At 42.1% G+C, this 20,378-nt stretch overlaps 1 protein-coding gene across 2 annotated transcripts in view; it reads left to right on the top strand.

Moving 5' to 3' along the window:
• ANTXRL (ANTXR like) overlaps positions 1-13,660 on the top strand; it is a 47,223-nt gene extending 33,563 nt beyond the window's left edge. For both annotated transcript variants that reach the window (XM_085229222.1, XM_003207995.5), the window contains 2 exons: positions 240-320; positions 13,287-13,660. In XM_085229222.1, coding sequence (XP_085085348.1) covers positions 240-320; positions 13,287-13,514 — 309 coding nt within the window. In that variant the 3' untranslated portion in view covers positions 13,515-13,660. The remainder of the gene's footprint in view (positions 1-239; positions 321-13,286) is intronic.
• Positions 13,661-20,378: the final 6,718 nt, after the last annotated feature.

Here is a 20,378-nt window from a genome sequence, read left to right as displayed (position 1 = left end):
TGCCTGTGGGGAGCTGTTTAAGCTACAGTCATCCTCACTGAGTTTTGAGCAGAGTGAATTTGTGGTTATGAGGTCCACGTTACCACTCTGAGTCTCTGTTCTGGCTGTCCAACAGGACAAGGACACAGGAGCAATTTTCATGCAGTTTGATGCAGAAAGGCTGCATCTACTCAGCTGTAGTTTAATTTTGTCATGTCCTCCTAAGCCTTCTTGGTCATCTCAGATGTTTTTTATTCCAGGGCAAACTTGATGCACTGTGGGCTTTGGTTCGGCGAGGCTACGATCAAGTCTCTCTTATGAGACCACAGCCAGGGGATAAGGTAAGGTGTCATAAACACACTGCCATGTCACTGCTCTGTTAGCATGTTAGCAGCAGCAATGCTCTGTCCCTCGCCTTTTTTTTTTTTTTTTTTTTTTTTTTGTGAGCTTGTCTCCTTTTTACATTACCTTGAGGCTAAAAATTTGTCATGAGAGCCAGAGGCTTCAAATGAGCTAAAATGTTTGCAGTGGCATCTATTTAGAAGTATTGCCCCAAATGGTCAACAACATCTCCACTGTGATGATTAGCGTCTCTGTCTTTTTCAGCACTGTAAGTTCTTAACCTTGCTTTCTTGGGAGTATGTGCTGGAGTCAAAGGAAAAGTTCTTTGTAAACTCAAAACTAGCAGTTTTGAATTTAACATGTAGTAGTAACATTGCAATATTATTTTTCTGATGTTGGGTAGGAAGGATAATCACTTTTCAGATTTAATAATAGCATTAAGTGATTGTATTGTTCATAGTTTCTCACATTAGCAGGTGATGAAGAAACAAACTCTAGCAAAGTTAATGGAAAATATAATTTCTGCAGAGCTCTCTGGAGAGACGTATCTCTTCCTCAGGACTTGTGTGGAGGCATAGGGTATTTTCCTGCCTTGATTAACTCGAATGCAGGTCAGGAATTGATTCCTTGTTGGAGGAAGCAAGCAGATTGTGCCTCTGAGCTACAGAAGTCCGCTCCACTGCAGTAATTGGAGCTTCCTGTTGTCAGTTCTGTTACTCTAGAGGAACAACTCCAAGGGAGTTGAGTGCTGCCGTCTCTTTGTTTCACCTTCACATTTGGCTTTCTCTGGGGGAGCTTTGACATGCAAGTTCCAAGCAGAGATGGCAGTATCTTCCTTCCCTGCCCTACAGCCCCTCTCTGCCAGAATCTCCCCATTTTATCAGTGTTTAAACTTCAGTCTTTTCCATTTTTCTTTTGGTGTGTAAAGGACAAGCTCAGCTTCCCATACTACTTTGTAAAATGGCCTTTTAACTTCTTTCACCAAGCTGCATTTTCAGGGCAGCTGTGCTTGAGACACCTTATTTATTTTTTAAGCACGATCTGGAGCTTCTGAATAGGCTCTTTAGGCCCAGCTGTATTTTGATAGCACTAACATTGTATACTACGTATCTATCCCCTGCCTTTTCCTGGCTTGGCGAGTACATTTCTATGGGTGCAGAGCACAACAGAGCTTCTGTTATCCTGTGCGGCCGCGAAACATGCAGGGGCTGGCTCAGAACAGGGATGCTCAGTTACTTGCCCTCCAGCCCTGCTGCGGGGAGGATGAGGGACTCAAAAGGGGCTGTGTAAAACAGAGCAAGCTGAAGGATTATTGTATCGGGGCAAACATTAGAAAATCAAATGTACATCTGGGAAATAGGGTGGAAAGAATCCTATTGAGCCAGATTCAGTGGAAGAATGAGATAATCTGTTCCCTGGTCTGTGAAATTAACTAAAGCTGAAGAATTTTGAAAGGGAAACAAGAAAATGACTGGCCATCACTCTGTTGTATAAATAAAGGATATTACAGGCCTGTGTTTCATGGAGAGATCTAGTACAAAGAAGAACAAGGTTATTATGGATTGTTCTGTTGACTTTTCTAGTAGCAATCCCTTGTGGAAAATTGAGTTTGAGTCTGGCTTTCGGTGAGGAAGGAATATGTAAATAAATCATAGAATCGTGCGAGTTGGAAGGGACACTTAAGGGTCATCTGGTCCACCTCCTCTGCAGTGGATAGGGACACCTACAGCTCAGTCAGGTGCTCAGAGCCCCATCCCTGAATGTCACCAGGGATGGGGCATCCGCCATCTCTCCGGGCAACCTGTGCCAGTGCTTCAGCGTCCATATTGTAAAAAACTTCTTCCTTATATTCAATCTAAATCTCCCCTTGAAACCATTTCAAAAATCATAATATACATAAAACATAACACACTCGTGTATACTTGCATGCATAAGTCCTGGCTAAAGGATGTCAGTTCTATGGGTGACCTGACTGCATGGAGCTAGAGGAGCTAGGCAGCCCTCAGAGCCCAGGAGAGAACAAGGCACTGGTGCCCAGATGTGTTGACAGCAGTCAATAAGCACTGGGTTTCTGCTGGTAGTTCTGGAGGCACAGTGCCTTGTTGCGTGGTATTCTTCCAAATGGCACCATCCAGAGGCCAGAGAGATTGCACCATTGCTAGTTTTGCAGGGTTTTGTTTTCTGGTTTGTTTTTGTATATTTTGCTGTTGTTTAGATTGTGGATTTTTTTTTCTGGTGGCAGGGAGGTGTATGTTTTTTTCCTTTTTTTTTTTTTCTTTTTTTAAGAAAAGGAAATTCTATAGTTCTCTATTCAGGGAAACTTGAAGTTCAGAAGGCAAAAAAAGCCACAGTATTTTGAGGACTGGCCTTAAATTAAGTTAAATTGTCTTTACATTTTCAAGGATTACCAGAAATGTCAGCTCCCACCGGAGCAAGAAACTCACCAACATTCTCCAAACTCTATTCAGTGTACCCCTAATTAAAAATGTTATTTTCCATTTGTTTTAGCTCAGCTGGGCACATTAGCTTTTTCTATTGGTGAAAAGTAGGGCTGAATTGTTTTTGTTGTTTTATTTTCATTAAATATTATGGTGAAAACATCCAGAGTTGAGGGAGGAAAAAAATCACAGAGCTTTTTTGGGACAGGATATGATGAGGAATGTTTTGACATTAAAGCACTCTTTAAAAGCTTTTGAAAAGCAATATTTCATCCTTTGAAACGGCTAGATTTCAGAGTTTTTCTTCCTGAAAAATACTTGTAGAAATACAAGCATGGTACCCACTGCACTTTGCCTCGTGCAAAAAGCCCCTTGGTGCCCTGTGGGCAGCTGGAGTTTGGCAGTTCCCAACGGGCACTTGTGTTAAAGCTGCAGAGAGGGATCCCGTAGGGCTCATTCACCCCAAGGCTGTTGCCCTTCCCTTCCTCCCCCAGGAATCTGGGGCTTAGAGCACCAGAAGTCCAGATCAAAAGTGAGGTTGTTACCAATGCCAGCAAGTAAATATTAAAAGCCCAAAGATGCATGGAGAGGAAGGTGAGATGCTTCTTACAAAAGACCTCTTTAGTTGCTGCTTTCAGCAAATCCATTCCTTTTTGCATTTCAGCACACGCTGCCACAGGAAATTCTCAGCATCTTGGTTTACCAAAAACCACAGCTAAGAAATGATACTGTTCCCCCCAACCTCCCTAGCAGAATTGCTCTTGTTTATTTAAAGCTTCAGAAAGCAATCTCATTTTTGTCACTGAAAATTACCTAGAGCAGAGTGAGAATGTAGACATGGTTTTGATGTCACTGTCTTCCTTGTATACTGAAGAAACTACCTAGAAAAAGCAATGCTTGATCAGTTCTAACCTTTGGTTAGCACATGCAAAGCCTTTTTTGAGGAAAGGGATTTGAAGCAGGCTATGGTACAAAAATTGAAGCTCTTTTTCCTCCTTTGTCCGCCAGAACTAAAGGTAAAAAGGAAGTGCTAAAGCCAAAAATTGCACTAACTATGAACTGCGAGTTGTGCTGGAAAAGAGAGCTTGTGTCCTTTCAAGTTCTCTGCATTGATTCTCTGCACTGATTGATGCATGTCTTTGAGTAAGTTGTAGTAGCTGCAACTCTAAACACTAGCCTTTGAAATCAGGAGTATTCGAGTTCCTTATTTTTTGTGTCCCTTTTAGTCATTCTAAAGCTGGTGTGTTTGATACTCAGAACATCCAATTACTGATAAATTTTGAGCAACTCTTTGTAATGCTGACCGTGATACCTATGTACTTAGTTTTCTCAACTGCAAAATCATGAGAATGCTGTCTACATTCATCATTTGTCATTACTTTCTGGCTGCTGATCACAGGTGGTCAGTGGTTTGTGAACAGCCCACTGGGATGGCAGCACCCCTGTCACCCCACATGAGCTGCTCTTGTGCTAGCACTAGTTGGAGCTCATGTTAATTACTTCTCTTCAAGACCAAGCAGTGGCCTTCAGCAGGGTTCCCTGCAGCTCAGAGCTGCACTGTAATCACCCAAGGATGCAGGGGGTGCTGGAAAAGCAGCACTGAGCACCTTCAGGCCATATGCATCAGGCTTCTGTCTTGTTCTGAGTTTTTATCCCTTTGCTTAACCTTTCTGGAGCCAATTATCTTCATAAGCTGCTGAAAAATTAAAGAGATGGGGACACTGCCTGCCATAGTAGGCATTCTCATTTGGTCACTGATGAAAATGAGATGCACATAGTCATTGTGTGACTTTTCTTTCTCTTTTAGCAAAGGAGACCACTATTTGTAAGGTTCATTCCTACTGTAACAGGCATGATATGGGGGAAAAAATATCTCCTTGGTGAGTATCCTAATGCTCAGTTCCCAGGATCTGCCAAGCGCTGCAGCTGGAAAAGTAATCAGTGAATGAGTTTCCTATCCTGCAAGAAGCTCACATACTGGCATTACTTCTCTTTTGCCAGGATCTTATTATTTCTGACACGGAAGAAGAGTTTGCAGATTGGCTCTGTGGGCAGATGCGGTCCCTAAGGGATAGCGGTGTGTCCAGGGCTTTGGGAGCCTGCAGCACACTCAGCAACAGCCACAAGATGCCCTTCTGAAGAAGGGGTGTAGATGCCAAGTGCTGGTGCTACTTGGCGTGAGCTGCACAACAGAATGCAGAAGGATTGGCCTTAGGGTTAAGAAACTGAGCTGCAACTTCAGAGATCTTAGCTGTAGCTAATGTAAGTCACTTTGGCTGTTGTACTCTAGCTCCCCACTGATATAGATTAAGTTCCAGGAGAGTGAGACTGTGCTCCTGTTGCCACTTTGACTATGCCAGAGATGGGCATGTGTACGTGAAGAGATGTGCCATGGCCAGTGCATTTAGTTGTTTCTTGGCAGCACCCTTGGATCAATGCTGAACCTGTTATCTTCTTTCTTTTGGACTTCAGGGAAATGCACACACTTCATTGTCTTCTGAGTTGGGTAATAGTCCAAAACTTTATCTAACAAGCCTTCCATAGTGCTCTGCTTACGTACTTCTGGTTTTTGTGTGGGAATCCATTTCTCTATGTGGAGAATGAGTAGTGACATTCCTCAATGTAAGCGCTCTGTAAGATAATATATTAATGTTACTGTTCATACTAAGTTTATTGTACAGAATGTTAACTAAAGATGAAAAGATGTTGCATCTCTGCTGTCTACAGAGGAGCTGTAATTCTGGATGCCTCCGTTCTTGTATAATCTCCCGTGGTTCCTTTTGTGGTAACAGAAGAAAATCTATAATCACTGCTATTATACATGGATAGTACAAATGCACTACCCAACCTGAGAGCATATGAGATGGTTTTTCTTTGTGGTGGGCCAAGATCTTATGTTTCTGGTTAAAACAAGGAAAATTAATAGCCATTTTCACCAGAAAGCTGAGAGTCTCCAGCATTACTCTATACAGTAGGCGCGTAAAGAGCCTCGTGCTCTTCTTTTGTGCATACCACAATCCCAGTTAGCTCCTGCAGAGACAACCAAACGGTTCACCCTGGAAAGCACGATGACACTTAAATACAGTTTGAACAAGACCAGTTATGGTCCTTTGTGGTCTCCTTTCCTCCTCCCAGTAACCCACCGATACCTCAAGTTTAAGCCTGCTGCACCCAGTGAATGTTTGCTGCTCTAGTTGCTATGCTCCAAAGCCCTCTTTGCTCTAGGTGATGTAGAAATGCAGCCTCCTTTTTCCTGAAAATGCCAAGGAAAAAAAGAAAAATCTTTTGCAAACCAACCACTGTTTTCTTCCCTTGAACCACATTCTTGTATTGTCAGCATACAGATGTGGAAATGTGTGGTACTGTGGTTGAAATAAGGGATGTGAGTCATGAGTCCTGAACTTGTATATCCCAATTCCTTCCCCAGGTTGCTGCCTGACCTTGGGTAGGTGGCACGATCTAGCAGTGTATCCTCACTTTCTCCCCTCTAGGAGCTTCATCCATCAAAGCTGGTAGCAAAGAAGTAGATTGTGCATCGTGAGTGCAGGTTTAGGTTTGACTTAAGCAAGATATTTCTGTCAGGTTTGGGTGAGGTTTGGTCTGGTGTGCCTATACTTGGAAGCTGGTAGTAAACATCAAATATGACTGATGGTGCATTACTTTGTGTTTAATGTCACCAATTTCTGTCCCAAAAACCGTTTCTGTCCTCAGAACCAACAGGCTGTATGGTCTGCACTTGGAGTTACTTCAGCCACAACCTCAGCAAGGTCCAAGACATGTGATGTTTTGTGCATTCCTGCAAGAAATCTTGTGACTCTGGCCCTTCTTTCAGGAGGTGTCTGTAGCGTCTGTAGCCCACTGCTGCATTTTATTGCTAAGACAGAGCTAGAAAAAACATGCAGCTCCTTGCTGAATGGAGTGTGATACAAATTATTTAAATAGCCCTGTCTTCATTACTGGGATGGATACTCCATGTCACCTGCTGTGTTGTCCTTCTGTGCTTAAGCTGGATAAGTGGTAGCAGGCATATGGCAGTTGGGTTGTAGGGATGTGCTCAGCATGAAGTTTATTTTGCTGATGGACCCTGAATCTAGCTGAAAAGGGCTAATTTCCCTGGCTGAGCTTTTCCTCCATCTGATTCCTAGAACTAGCTGATTCTGTTTTCTAATCCAATGCTTTGCATTGGATTTTAAACGTAATAGATTGTTCCCAGAGGACCATCCCTGACTTTAAGAGGTGCCATGTACGAGTGGGACTATGAGCTGAGGCACAGTGTCTGGCGATGTGCACATCCAGCTGGGCTGTAAGCAGTTTGCTGCTTCCTCTTGGATCATCTTTGCGTATTTACGTTCATCTTGTTCTAATTTTCAATTTATTGAATGTACTTATAGCCATTATAGGGAGCTCTCTGTTAGCGTATGAGTGATTTATAACCCACGGCATGCTGATTTCCTTTTCTTCCAATAGCTTCATCACTAAAGGAGGGACCAGAAGTCTTACCAGTTTATATCTGAAGATGCCACATAATACACTCAATTAAGAAATAGAGGGAATGCATCTCCTTTTTAAAAGCAATACTGAAGAAAACTGTATTTTCATTGTTGGGCACCCCTGCTTTATTGAATCTTCCTTCTAAAATCCTCTTCCATTCAGTAAACCCCATTTTCTCTGACTGGTTCATAGTATTTGATTGACATCAATTCTGAATTGCAAATATATCCCCAGAAAATTGTCACTGAAAGGAGAGGACCTGTCCAACTGGAAGATATTTAAAGAGCCAAGCTCCCATACAAACAAACATTTTATGGTAATTATAGTGCTTTGTTTTGAGACCTGATAGCTGGAAATGGCTATATATAAAAAGAAATAATTACAAGTTTATAAATTAAACATCAATAATTGATGCAATAATCACAATGTTACATAACAATTAAATTTTAATGATTGCCATTCATTATGATTAGAAAATAATTATATATTATATATTTATTGAACTGAAAACATGACTAGCCACCATGCTGCTGATACAGGAATCTCAGACTTTTCCAGTATTTCATTTTTCAACACAAAAACAGTATCTCAGCCCCAAATGTAAAGGCAGGAATTAGTAAAAGCTACCAGACTGGGCCTGAAAACCAGGCAGGCTTGGGTTTTATGTGACAAACCATTTCATTGGCTCACTAATTTCTAGACTGCATGCTGCAGGGTAATCAGTGCAATTCCCAGGAAATCCATGAAGGTTTTAACGAGCCATGACATGTTCAGCACACAGTCAGCATGAAGCAGTGCAGCGCAAGGAAGGTTTTGGCAAAGGCTGCTTCACATAGGTCCTGGCTGCTGAGGAGCCAGCTGCTAATCCTGATACTTGCCTAGTGGACTCAAGTAGTGGGGGCTCCCTGCTTTGGCTCTGTCTCTATAAAATGACTCTCCATAATCTGCCTCGTTCATAAATGGAGTAAAAAGGCCTTGTTTCTGGTCCTCTAATTTTTTCCAAAATTCAACTTTTACAAAAGTGATTGACTTTAAAGATGTACGGCCTGTTGGTTTCTCAGTCTTTGGGTTAAAGCATCCAGTTAGCTAAACTGAATGACTCTGTAGATTCTAGCTCTTCAGCATCTTCTTTTGTCTCAGATTTGAAGTTTCAGAATTCCTTTTATCTTTACTAGGCTTTTCTCACTTAGATTTTCAGCAAGACACAAACTCTATTCTGCTGAGATTTAGAACTCTGCTTTTGCATTGGTAGACACTTAGGAAGTGATGGTAAATGCTAACAAACCAGATCTGTGTATGTATATATATGTATTTAATTTCATGATCTTGTGTTTTGGACAACAATGTGAGGACCTCTAAACTCTGAAGAATGATTTTTCAGTTCATGCTAAAATGTAAAGGCAAGATTCATGTTTTTCCACAATCAAAGACCTAGAAGTCTCTATAAATATTTAATTGGTGCTAATTCTTCTTCAGTCAGGTACCCTCTCTGCTAGTTAAAACTGGGGCGCAGAGACTCCATCAGCAAAAATGCAGGTGAATGAAAGCTCAAGTAAAATTTGTAATGGGAATGACATCTTCTATTGTGTCAACTAACACAGTTAAAAAGAAGAAACAGACTGACCTTAGCATGTACAAACACTCCAATGTGCACAAAGATGAAACTGGATTTGATTTTTTGTTAAATAAATACTCAAGTTTTACTTGAAACTGAGAAAAGTGACAGCTACAGGCAGATGGGTTGGGTTTTTGAAATACTTTTTCTGGGGTGTTCTTTGTATCATGGGTGAGGAAATATGTCCATGATATTGTGAATTGTATGAAGCCTTTCTCTTGAAAACTTGTGGAGTAGTAACTAAGGACTTCGAGGCAACAAGCGCTGGGGAACGTTGTACTGAGCACTGTGAAGAAATTAGCCCAGAAAAAAGATTTAACAGCTTTCAAGAGGTTCCTCCCTTCCTTCCCCCCACAAACCACACACAAAAGCACATCCTAGGTGGTCGAGGAGGCATTGCCTAGAAGTACAAAGTGCCTGAATTGCACATGTGATTGTTACACTGGGATAAAAGCTGGAATCAGGGCAAGGGCAGATCCCGCTGCTTCAGTATTTGTACTTTTTGAAAAGCCAGTTTGGCAAGCAGCATAACAAGAGCCTAACAAGTAGATGGACATATGGGGAGTTAAAATAATTGTGCATTAGGAAGACTGTGCAGATGTGAGCTGAAGCAAGGGCGTAACTCCATATGGCGCTGCGCTGACCTTCAGTTGGTGCCTGAATGACAGTACGCGGCATGGGTCGCACCATCTGAGGGATGCTCTGCTAGGAGAGGGGCTGAAACCAGACAGAACTGGATTAACGCAGATCATCTGCTTCCTAGGAAACAATAAGGCAGCTACTGACAGCTGTTGTGCTGGAGATCACCGTGGTGTTCCTGCACTGTGCAGCTCTGAGCCCTTCCCAAAGCACTTGGTGTATAACATGTGCCTCTGGGGGAAAAAAAAATACTGTTATTGCTACTAATGCAGTGGTGGCTTTTGATTGCTGTTAGTGCCTCACGCAAGGATAGCAGAGATCAGTGTGCAGGATACTTTTAGGAATAACATCTTAATATTTCTGTCCCTGATTTCTGTGTTTCAAGAGCCTTCAAATGCGTTTGGAGAGGAGATTACTTAATCTTTTCAGACACAGAGTATTAAGAATTTTGCGACTACTTTAAGCAGCAGCTTATTCATTTAAGAAACCATCACAATTTTTTCATGAAGCTAATCCCTGAGGGACATGCCCATGAGGCAAAAGAATTTCTGTGGCATTTTGTTGTGTGGAAAATGCGATGAGTGCAGGGTTTAATTCTTCAACCTGGAAATCCTTTGATGAAATACACCAGAGAAGTTAAAACTGACTTAGGATTTATTGTCATTTGTTCCCCCCTTTCCCTTTGGGCTGTTAATCCTAACCCTGGCTAGGAGTTCAGCCTCGATTTATCAATGGCTGCTTGAAGTGCTCAGGAGGATTTGCTCTAGTATTCACCAGAAGTCTTTGATGTATGAGATTGTAGGCTAACACCAATAATCTTTCGTGAGGAAGTGTCACAATGCATACATCGATCAGACAAGCCTCTATCTGTCAGACTCTCCCAACCCAATCGTATTTTTCTTGACACAATGCGGCGCATGGCCTTTAAATTACCCATCTGTCTGACAAATCAGCGAGTGTGGCAGAAACTGGCAGCAGCTTGACGTCGCCTATCACTTTAAGTGAAGTGAAAGTAATGCAAACAGATTTATGGGATCCCCTTTGATTATAGACTATGAATATATTTGGAATTGATGTTTGGGAAAAAGACAACAGAGGCAGCAAAGGCTGGTAGGCAAAAGTGCTAGTGATGGGTTTGCATCTTTGCATTTGTTCTGGGAAATTGTTCTGTTTTCTTTTTTTCCCTCTCCGTATCCTGAATCTCATCTGAGTACCTCTGACTTCTTTTGTTTTTTTCCTTAAGTGATTATTTTGTCATTCTAAATTCATAAACTCATAAAATCAAGGCTGAATTTTCTTAAATGTATAACAGTACAGCTATTAAATTAATCTGTATCATTCGTTGCCTAGCAGTAAATACTGCTGATTTTCAAAGTGAGCACAGCAGAAGACAAATGTCAATTATAGGCTGACAAGGATGGCCATTTGCTGCAGCGCTGGGAAGGACTTGAGTTGGGTGACAGTAGAGCAAAGCACTGACCTGTGAGTTTCTTGATTCAGCTGTCTATCTTTGCAGAAGCTGCCAAGAAGCAGGCTTTTGCCCATTGATGCCTCCATGCATCTGGCCCCAGCACAGTGTTGCCTTGAACCAGGCTCCTAAGCAAAGTCTGCTTTAACAAGCCTGCTTTTTCAGAAGGAGGATTTTATCCCAATTATTGAGATGGTTGTTTAAGTGTAGTGGTGAATTTGTGATGGTGAAAACTGGGACTGAATACGTCTTATGTACAGGCAACAACATGTCCATTCAGTTAGTTATTGGCTGCAGCTGAGCCCTGAAGCCCTGAGCCATGCAGTCCAAGTAAGTGGTAGGGTGGTACCGTTTGGGCGTTATTACATTTGTTGAATCATTTTCTGAGCTCCCTGAAGCTTGCATAAGCTTCTCTTGATGCATAGCAGAAGTAGCTCTGTTTGCCTTTCTACAGAGAAGTCATATACTAAAAAGATTCTCTTCTTTTTAAAGGAGTAGTTTAAACCAAGATACAGGCATTGTAAGCCTCTTAACAAAACAAGTAGATGTGGCTCAGCTGTGATGACCTTTGCCTGGATTCCAGTGGAAATTGTGACTTGTGGAGTTGCTACAGAAACTCAGCTCATTCCCTGAACAGCTTTGGTGTTTCCTTGTGCCAGGCGCACTGAGCCAGAGTGATCTGTCCCTGTCAACGGACTCGTGTATCACCTTTTTATCACAATCTTCTATAGCTGCAGAGATCACAGTCTACAGCTGCTTAACTCTGAAGGAATCCTTGAGGGGTATTCATATACCTTTGAGCTGAATTTGCTTTGTTGGACCCAACATGCAACCTAAACTTCAGCCCAGTGTCATGGTTTTGCATGTCTTTGAAAATTATGAAGGAAGATTGCCTTCTGGAACAGATGCTTCCTGATATATTAAAATGATTTTTTGCTTTTCCCCATGCAGTGTTTGTCCTGGAAAGAGAAAAATAGGTAATGTTCCCCCCCGTGATAAACTGTAGAGGGCATTTGTATGAGGATGGTTGCTGCATGGAACAAAACAGGCATGCTGAACAAAAGAAAAAGTGCTGGCAAATGGAGTTCATCACTAATGGCTGGGTACTGTCCAGCCCACAGCTATTTGTATGGAAACCGCATCCCAGTAAAGATGAGGAAAAAAAAAAACATAGTCTCTGTGTGCTTCTGATAATTGCATAGAAGCTGTGAATGACCTCTGTTCAATATCTGAAGGGCTGTTCATGAAGAGCTACTCTACTGAAATTATGGGGTTGAGGCTAATGGGATTAGCCAGTTCATCACATTTGAAGGCTCCTGTGAATAGGTTTTTGGCAGTGTCACTCCCTCATTTTAAGACTGTCTTCACCTTCAACCCTTGTATGTGATGATGAAAGGTCTTTCTGAATTCCAGGCTTCTGCCAAGCTAGTGGCAGCTGGGTTGTTGCCTAAGCATCTCCTCCCACCTCTCCAGGTGAAGAGATGGGTATGGAGATGCCAAGCATTGCATCTCTGCACACAAGTTTGCATCTGCAGGGTTTCATGAGGCTTCCACAATGACTGTGGGCTGTTTTGTAACAAAACATGGTGGCCATGGGGAGGAGCAAGTAGAGCAGACTGGTGAGGTCTTGGTGTCTGATTGAGATTGCTCTGGCTGCTCCCCACAGGAAAGGTGAGGTTGTCTTTGGGGTCTTGTCTCTCTTCCTGCCTGGAACTTGTTTAGTGGAAATCTATTGCACAAGTCCCACACCTAGTAGGCTTTTATGAGGACAATAGGGAAGCCATATCTACATTTGGAGCACAGAAGACAGTGTAATATCTCAGCATAGTTTTGGAAGTATGGCCACCATCTAGGCTAGCATCTCTATGAAAAGGAAGGTGATTCTTTGCTAATGTTGTTCCTCAGGTATAGTCCTGTTTCTCCTGTGAGTTTTTTCCAGCACAGCTTTATCAGTAAGGGAACTCAACAGGCAAGAAGTACTTTGTGGTGGAGATGTGACAGTAGCCATGTTCTGCATGGCCATAATGTCAAAGACAGTGCATGTCAGCAAAATCACACTGGGCTCCTTTTTGGTTTAAACCAGTCCTAGGCTATTTTCCGTAGGCAGTAACTCTGAAACACAAGGAAGGCGTTTGTTTGTAGTACTGATCTTTAGTACAGCATGGCTTGAATGTCATGTCTAGGATACAGTGAATGATAGTGGATGAAGATCTATAAGCGCATCCTGCCCCTCTGCTTACAGCCCTTTTGGCTAGCTGCTGCTAAGTCAAAACACAGGCTTTTTATGAATAATGAATTTCTCTTTTACCTCCAGGGGAGATGCATAAACTTCACTCGGGTAAAATCGGATGGGACCTCTGCGCCTTACAGCCCACCACCAAAGCTGCCACGACGGGACGTCAACCATGCTCCAGCTCCAAGGAGTCCTTCTCCTCCTGTGTCTCTGCAGCCCCCCTCAAGGCAGCCACCTCCTGGGCCACCCCCATCCCGAGCCCCTCCTGGACCTCCCCCTTCACGGCCACCCCCGCAGCCCATGGCTTAGAGCGCAGCAAAATCCTGAGTGGCAAAACACGTCTCTTTGCTGAACACGGCATATTTATTGAGTATTGGTTTACAGTTAAAGATAACAGAATTTGTTGCTGGTCAGCAAAAAAAAAAAAAAAAAAAAAAGTAAAAAAGACAAAGAAATTACCAAGTGTCAGTTTTAGTGTATGAATATATTTATACCACACGTGCTGAGTAAGCATTCAGTGGATAGATTCAGAGCTATGGGGTACACAAACAAACCAAAATGATCAGTTAGATACAGTAGCAGTAGCAGCTTTTGTTTGTATACATTTCAAGATCTATTTACATGCGACATTTGTCTGACTTGGTATGTCAGATCATACATTAGTAACTTTAGCTGGATACACGTGCATCTGTTGTTTTGATAGCTGCCACCTGCAAGTTGGTTAAACATAGTTCATTGAAGCATTTGTATTCTTTCCCCCAACAGTACTGCATCCAGTTGTTAACATGGAACAATGATTACAAAGATAATTTCTGCCTTTAGTTCTGCTGGTGGAATTTCCATGAAAGTTTATAAGGAGGCTGTAACAATAATAAGGTAAAATGAGACTATGTGCCGTTAATTTAGCATAGAAGAGGGATGTCCTTCTCCTGACAAAATTAGTTTTGAACCTGCCATGTCTGAATATGTTTAGATCAGGTTGCGTACGTTAGTCACTGAAGGCCAGATTTTGGTTCCAGAAATCCAAACCCTGAACAAGACCTGGGTTCAACGTTGTCCAAAGTTCAGAGGAATTCCAAGGAACTTTTTGGCTAGATATTTTGTTTTCATTCATAGAAAACACTTCAAAATTGAACAAAAATGTGTAATTTGAGCATGAATGCTACCATATGCAAACTGTATGTTACATAAAGCAGGAGCATTGATGGACTGATTCCATTGCTGTTTAATCACAGAGAAATTTCCTTTCAATCTTACTGCCAAGCAGAACGGGGTCATTTTGTGATTCAAAGATGAATCCTTCTGAGTGGTTTTCTTTAGACAGCCCGGATCCCAATAATCTAACCTTGCAGTCTACCTATGGTCAAGAGAGGCACGGTGGGAAGTGTCCGTGTTAGCTTTTTCCCCCCTCTTCTATAATGTTTGTCTGGAGGATTTCCAACCACTGACTGTTTGCTCTTGACCTCAATTCTCTGTGTCATCAGAAAGTGATGTGGGCACCTCCACAGAGGTAGGAGTTTGACGCGGGACTGTGGGGCAGCCCATGAATAGTGTTCGCTAAGCGATAACTGTGTGGGTTGATCCCAGATCATTCCCTAGTGAATCAGTTTAACACCTGAGCTTGCTTTTCCCTACCAGCACCTATCACATGGTATTGGAAAGGGTGGCTGCAGATCCCTATGCTGGTTAGCTTAGTCAGTAGCTATGTTGTTAGGATATTTGTAGAAATAATGCTTATGTTGCATTATGACTCTGCATATATCTATCTAACCATCTGTGTGTAGGTGGGGGTGTGTAGCACATCACACTGGTTATTGGCATATAAATCCACGCTAAAGCACTAACTGTATCATGTGGCTGCTCCAGATTTAAGGCCTTGTTATGCAGATTTTACAGGCATATAAATGTCCTGTTGCAAACAGGAATCAGGCTTACTATTGCCAGTGGAAGTCCCACTTGCAGAACAACATACCAAGCTCTCATGGGTCTGTGCTGATCACTGTGACGTGCCGTGTGTACGCAGCTGAGGCAAACTCAGAAGAACCACAGAGCCTCTTTCTCTTCTTGCACTACTCTGCTCTCTTGAGTTATGCCCTTACCTCATGTATATTGGTGCAGGTAGTGGAATCACATTCATGGTTGTCAGCTGGCCTTGGAGCTGTTCCACATTTAGCCAGCAAAGCGCTTCTGCATGTATTAAAATGTCCTGCAGGTCAAAAGGAACATCCCTAAGCCCACTACTTTGCTGACCTGTAACTACATCATGATCAGAAAGGAGAAAGGATGCACTTAATCCTCATTTTTTTTTGGTCACTTGAAAAGGGTTTGCAAAATGTGGTCCATAAGAATGGATTTCTCTTTGGAGGAGAAGTGTGTGTAAGTGTGTATGTGTCTGTGTGTGTGGGAACTGTGTAGGTTTTTATGTTTGGTTTCTTTTCCTTTACAAAAACTGTTCAGAGTGGCACTCCCATGAATGGAAAGGCAACACAGTCATCACTTACCTCCTTTTCTTTCAGTTGAAAGGTGAAACTAAACTTGGTCAATTTTCCGCTGCTTTTCTGGTGAAACTCCTCTTTTGACACCAGTGGAAGGAACTGGATGACTCCAGTGAGGGGTGGGGACCTGGAAGTGGGAGAAGGTGCTTTAAAAGCAGAAATCATTGGTTAATATTTTTTTTTAACCTATGGAATCCTATGTGAGACAGATTTGCTAGATCTAGGATCTGCTGTAATGTGAACATACAGTTGAACTTAATAGGGTCTCATGTTGTCCATGTAAGAAATCACAAGCCAACAAATGCTAGTTAGGAATTGAAATTGCACATAATAATAAATAATAATAATAATAAAAGAGCCCTGCCACAGCAAAACATGGCCTTTGAGGCTTATCTGTATGTGGGATTGGGACAGACCCAAATCTCTTATCAGCATATGGTGATCAGATTGTAACAGTGGTGGATTCCACAAATGATGGAATATTGAAAGGAAAAAAATTCTTAAAGATTTTGTATCTCTTCAAACTTGTGACTAATGGATCAGATGTGAAAAAGCCCAGGAGACATATTCTTTATTGTCGTGCTCCCATATAAATCTTGAAGATAGGTCAGTAGAGTTGTTAAAGATTTGAATTAATGTTACTGTAGAATTTGACTTAGTTTCAGTGAGAATGGGAGTGTTGACTATAGAAAATCAAACTTCCAATATGTCTGTTTCTTCTGGTTGAGGAAAATATCTTCCTTTGCTACAATAGCCAGTCTTGCAGAAACAAGATGCTTACATTTTCCACATAATATGCAAGTGCATGAAGAATAAGAATGATCTAGGTTTCTAGGTGATCTATACATGATAAGCAGAAAGCACCATGAAAATTAAATTCAGCATAAATGGAGTTCCCAGCATCTTCTCTATATAAAATTAAGCTTCTCTGATGGGAGCAGTGCAGGTTTAGGTGATAGTTTGCTGGTAACTTGGAAAAAAGAGAAAGCGAACCTGGATGAGTTGCCTTTGCAGTGGTGGGGCCGTAAATATACTGCACTGGCTATGGAAAGGCCTTTTGTCTTTGGAGAAAAATTGCCATTTGCAGTGATCTCAGGCACTACAACAATGTAGTAGGAGAAACTGGTTGCTATTTTACATTCTGTTGAGCTTGATCCTTACCTGGTGTAAATCTGCATAGGCAAACTGATGTCAAGACAGTAATATTGATGTCTCTCAGCCGAGAGCTGTCTCAAAATGAAGGAAGAGACAAAATCCTTCCAACTGGCTTGATATTTGACTATATTTATTTTGGTATGCATATATGCCAGTTGTGACTGCAGTATTTACACTGCTAAGAAATGTTCTCATGTGGGATGATTCCCCTGTATGTTCCAGCTCATTGCATCATTAGAAACTTACAAAAAAGTGAATAACTATTGCTTCCCCCCATCCAAGAGAAAAACTGAGGATTTAAGGAGCCTTTGGCTCACACTTAGCGCAGATGTTAAATGACAGGGTGCAAAGATGTGGGGAGGGAAACTCCATGTGTTTAAAGCTGATATGGAACCACATTGATCAAAGCGTATTTATGGCCATCTTTCAACCCCAGTGCATGTATTGCCATCTGTGGGAGTAGCCTGCAGAGCAGACGGTCCTAAGTGTAAGAAAGAAAAAGAAAGAAAAAGAATCAGCTCCTCATCTGAATGAGCGAGCACAACAATGAATGACATTATTTTGTGAACTGTACCAGTTCAAATGCATGTGCACCTGGTGCTCCTAATGCTTTTTACTCCTGTTGGTCTTTAGACAACGTGATCGGTAGTATGCTTTCTCTCTTTAAATATTAGCTGTTTTTATTGCTGTTATTTTGTTTTGTTTTGTTTTTAAAAAAAAAAACAACATTTCACTGAGAAGACAGCCCTACTTCTGTAAATATAGAGTTTAATTTGGAGGAGACAGCACACTTCTGGATGTTACTGCTGGACAGTTATTTATTAAAGGGGCTTAAGGTGAATAAATACAGGTGGCTCAGGATACATGCATGCAAGTGTGATAATGCAGTATAGCATTTTCAGTTCTCGGTAGTTTTGGGGAAGGGGGAATTTTAGGGTCATCGTAGTATGTTTAGAAGTTTGTTAGTGATCTGATACTTTCAATAATGCAATAGAGATTCCTAACATTTAACAGTGCTTGAAGAGATTATGATAGATTTTTCTTTTTTTTACGGGGGTGGGGGTTGTGAAGGAGAAATATTTTTGTTTTTAAGGGAAAAACAATGTACTGTAAAACCTTTTTCTAAAAAAAAGAAGATGTGTGTTTTCAGAAACAGTGGGAATGCTGGCTGACAGACAGCCGGGGCAAGGAGATGAGGGACAGAGGAACCAGATGGATTTCTGATGGACAAAGAGGTTTTAAGTGGGGAGTGGGTTTGTTATTGATACATGTGGTACAAATTTCTGTAACTGACATGCTGCTTCCATGTTATAACCATTTAACCTTTATGCATTTTATGCGCCTGCTCCATTTTTCTGAGAAAATCTTGCAAATGTAATGCCTGCATGCAAATGTGGGAGATGTAGCCAAAGTCTTGTAATCCAACATAATGTAGTCTTAATGAATTCAAAATCAACAATAAAAGTGCTTACTGGTTAAACACTACAGAGAATTTCATTGTAAGGGTCATTTTGAGAGGGACTAAGCTTGCCTGTGCCTGGTTGCTCTCGATTCATTATGTGACTAGAAACAAGGGTATGTTCTGTGTTTCAGTTTCCTGTTTCTAGCTTGAGAATTGCAATCCTTGCCTAATTGAAGAGCATGGCATTTCTTTTTTAAAGTTCTTCTTGATCTCAGGTTGCAGGGTAAAAATGCTGATAAAATTCCACTGAAGTTGGTGCTCAAACACTGACTGACACATGTACAGGATTGCTATCTCAAACGAGAAGTCTAGTGCATAGAAACAAGATTTAAAGCAAGATGCTAGAGCTCAAAACTTTAGCAAACAACAAATTATATGGCAAATCCTACACCCATGAAAACTCTGGAGACGGGTGTCTCCAACCAGGGTTAGGTGTCCCAAGCACAACTGCTGATTTCTAGGAGCCTAAGTTCACAGGATCCTAAATTCCCTTATCCCTCACTGTCTCTGAATCTAGTTTATTTTCTTCCCTCCCTGCTGGTAAGGCTTCCTCTGTATCTCTCCAATCCCCACTGAGGATTTCAGGGGTGAAGGGTTGGTGGAAACATGATGCAGCCAAGGAGGTCAGGAGGGATAAGCCACAAAAATCTCCAACCCAAGTAGGCTGCAATTATGGGCAAGCAAGGATGCTGCAAAGCTGCTGAGCTGTGCAAAACATGGCAGCCACAGCCTTGTATGCAATGGGATAGGAAGTTGGTCCTTGCACAGGCCCCTGAGCCCATGTGATCTCTACCTGGGGCACACAGTAAGACAGGATAAGGCCAAGGACATCTGTGACTTCTGCCATCCTGTGAAAGCAGCACGTGGCTTCAGCCAGCTGGGGATGTGATGCTCTCTGGCTGGCCTTTTATCCCTATCCTTACTAAAAAACTGTAATGGGGGTGGTCAGTCAAGCTAACGTTCATTTAATGGTGGAGTCTCATCTGCAGAAAATGTGGACGTTGATTTTGAGGGGCCTGGTTGTCACATGAAGCCATTGTGACAAAGCTAGGTGGGAGATGTGTGTGGCAGAGACAAGTGCCTCTCTCCTGTGGCAGATCTAAAGGGAGCTGAAACCCTCTACCTGGAGCTGTGCTCCTCATGGTGTCAGGGGCTCTGACAAAACCTCACTCCCACTGTGCTCCCCAGGCTGGCAGGACAATACTCACCCAGAACAGCTCTGTGGCCTTCTCTCCTTTTTGTTCCTCTATCTGGTCCTTACGGGAAAGGCAGGCTCAAGCTCTTAAAAGAGATCAGATAAACAATAACTGTCCTGGAGCCAAAGGCTCTGGGCATTTTTGTTCTGCATTAATGAAAACCCAACACTGGCTGCAGCTGTGGCTGGCTAGGTTTAATGCATGCCTGAGACAACAGAACTCATATTTGACCTGAGCTTCCCCAGAGACTGGGAATGTGCAGACCTAGGGCTTTGGTTACAGGCTTGTCTATAAATAGCCCTCAATGCTGATTTAGCATCTTTCATCAAACATACTTCACAGTCCCAGGAGTGGCATTTACATGTGAACATACACCAACATACCCTATTTGGTTGCATGGAAGTCGACAGCAGAAACATTACTGTCTTCAGCAATGAGCCAATAACTGAAAACTGCCCCTTTCCCCTATGCTACCATTCCTAAAGAAACCACAAGCAGCCTATGCTGCCCATGCTGGAATTTTTCTGATCTTTACTTCATGAATATCTCTTGGCCTTTAGATAAGGACTTACCCTGTGCTCCATCAGCTTCTGCAACTAAATTTCCCTGTCATTCATACTGCGGATTCTCTCTGTGCCATTGCAAGGGAATGTATGCTAGAAGTCTCCTAGCCACGAATTATTCTGATTTCTGAGGGCAGTTCAGAACTGATTGAGACCCCAAAGATGAAACAGCTATAAGCCCTGAAACAAGAGGGAACAAACAGACATTCTGCTGAAAGGTTTTGCCTGTGCCATTGGTTGAGAAATGTTCCCTGTTAAGCTTTCTGAAATGCAGCGTTGGCACACATGGATAAATACTTCAT

This window comes from Meleagris gallopavo, chromosome 8 (assembly GCF_905368555.1).
Source record: "Meleagris gallopavo chromosome 8, MGAL_WU_HG_1.1, whole genome shotgun sequence".
Lineage (NCBI taxonomy): Eukaryota > Metazoa > Chordata > Aves > Galliformes > Phasianidae > Meleagris > Meleagris gallopavo.
This window is presented reverse-complemented; position numbering and strand designations above follow the sequence as displayed.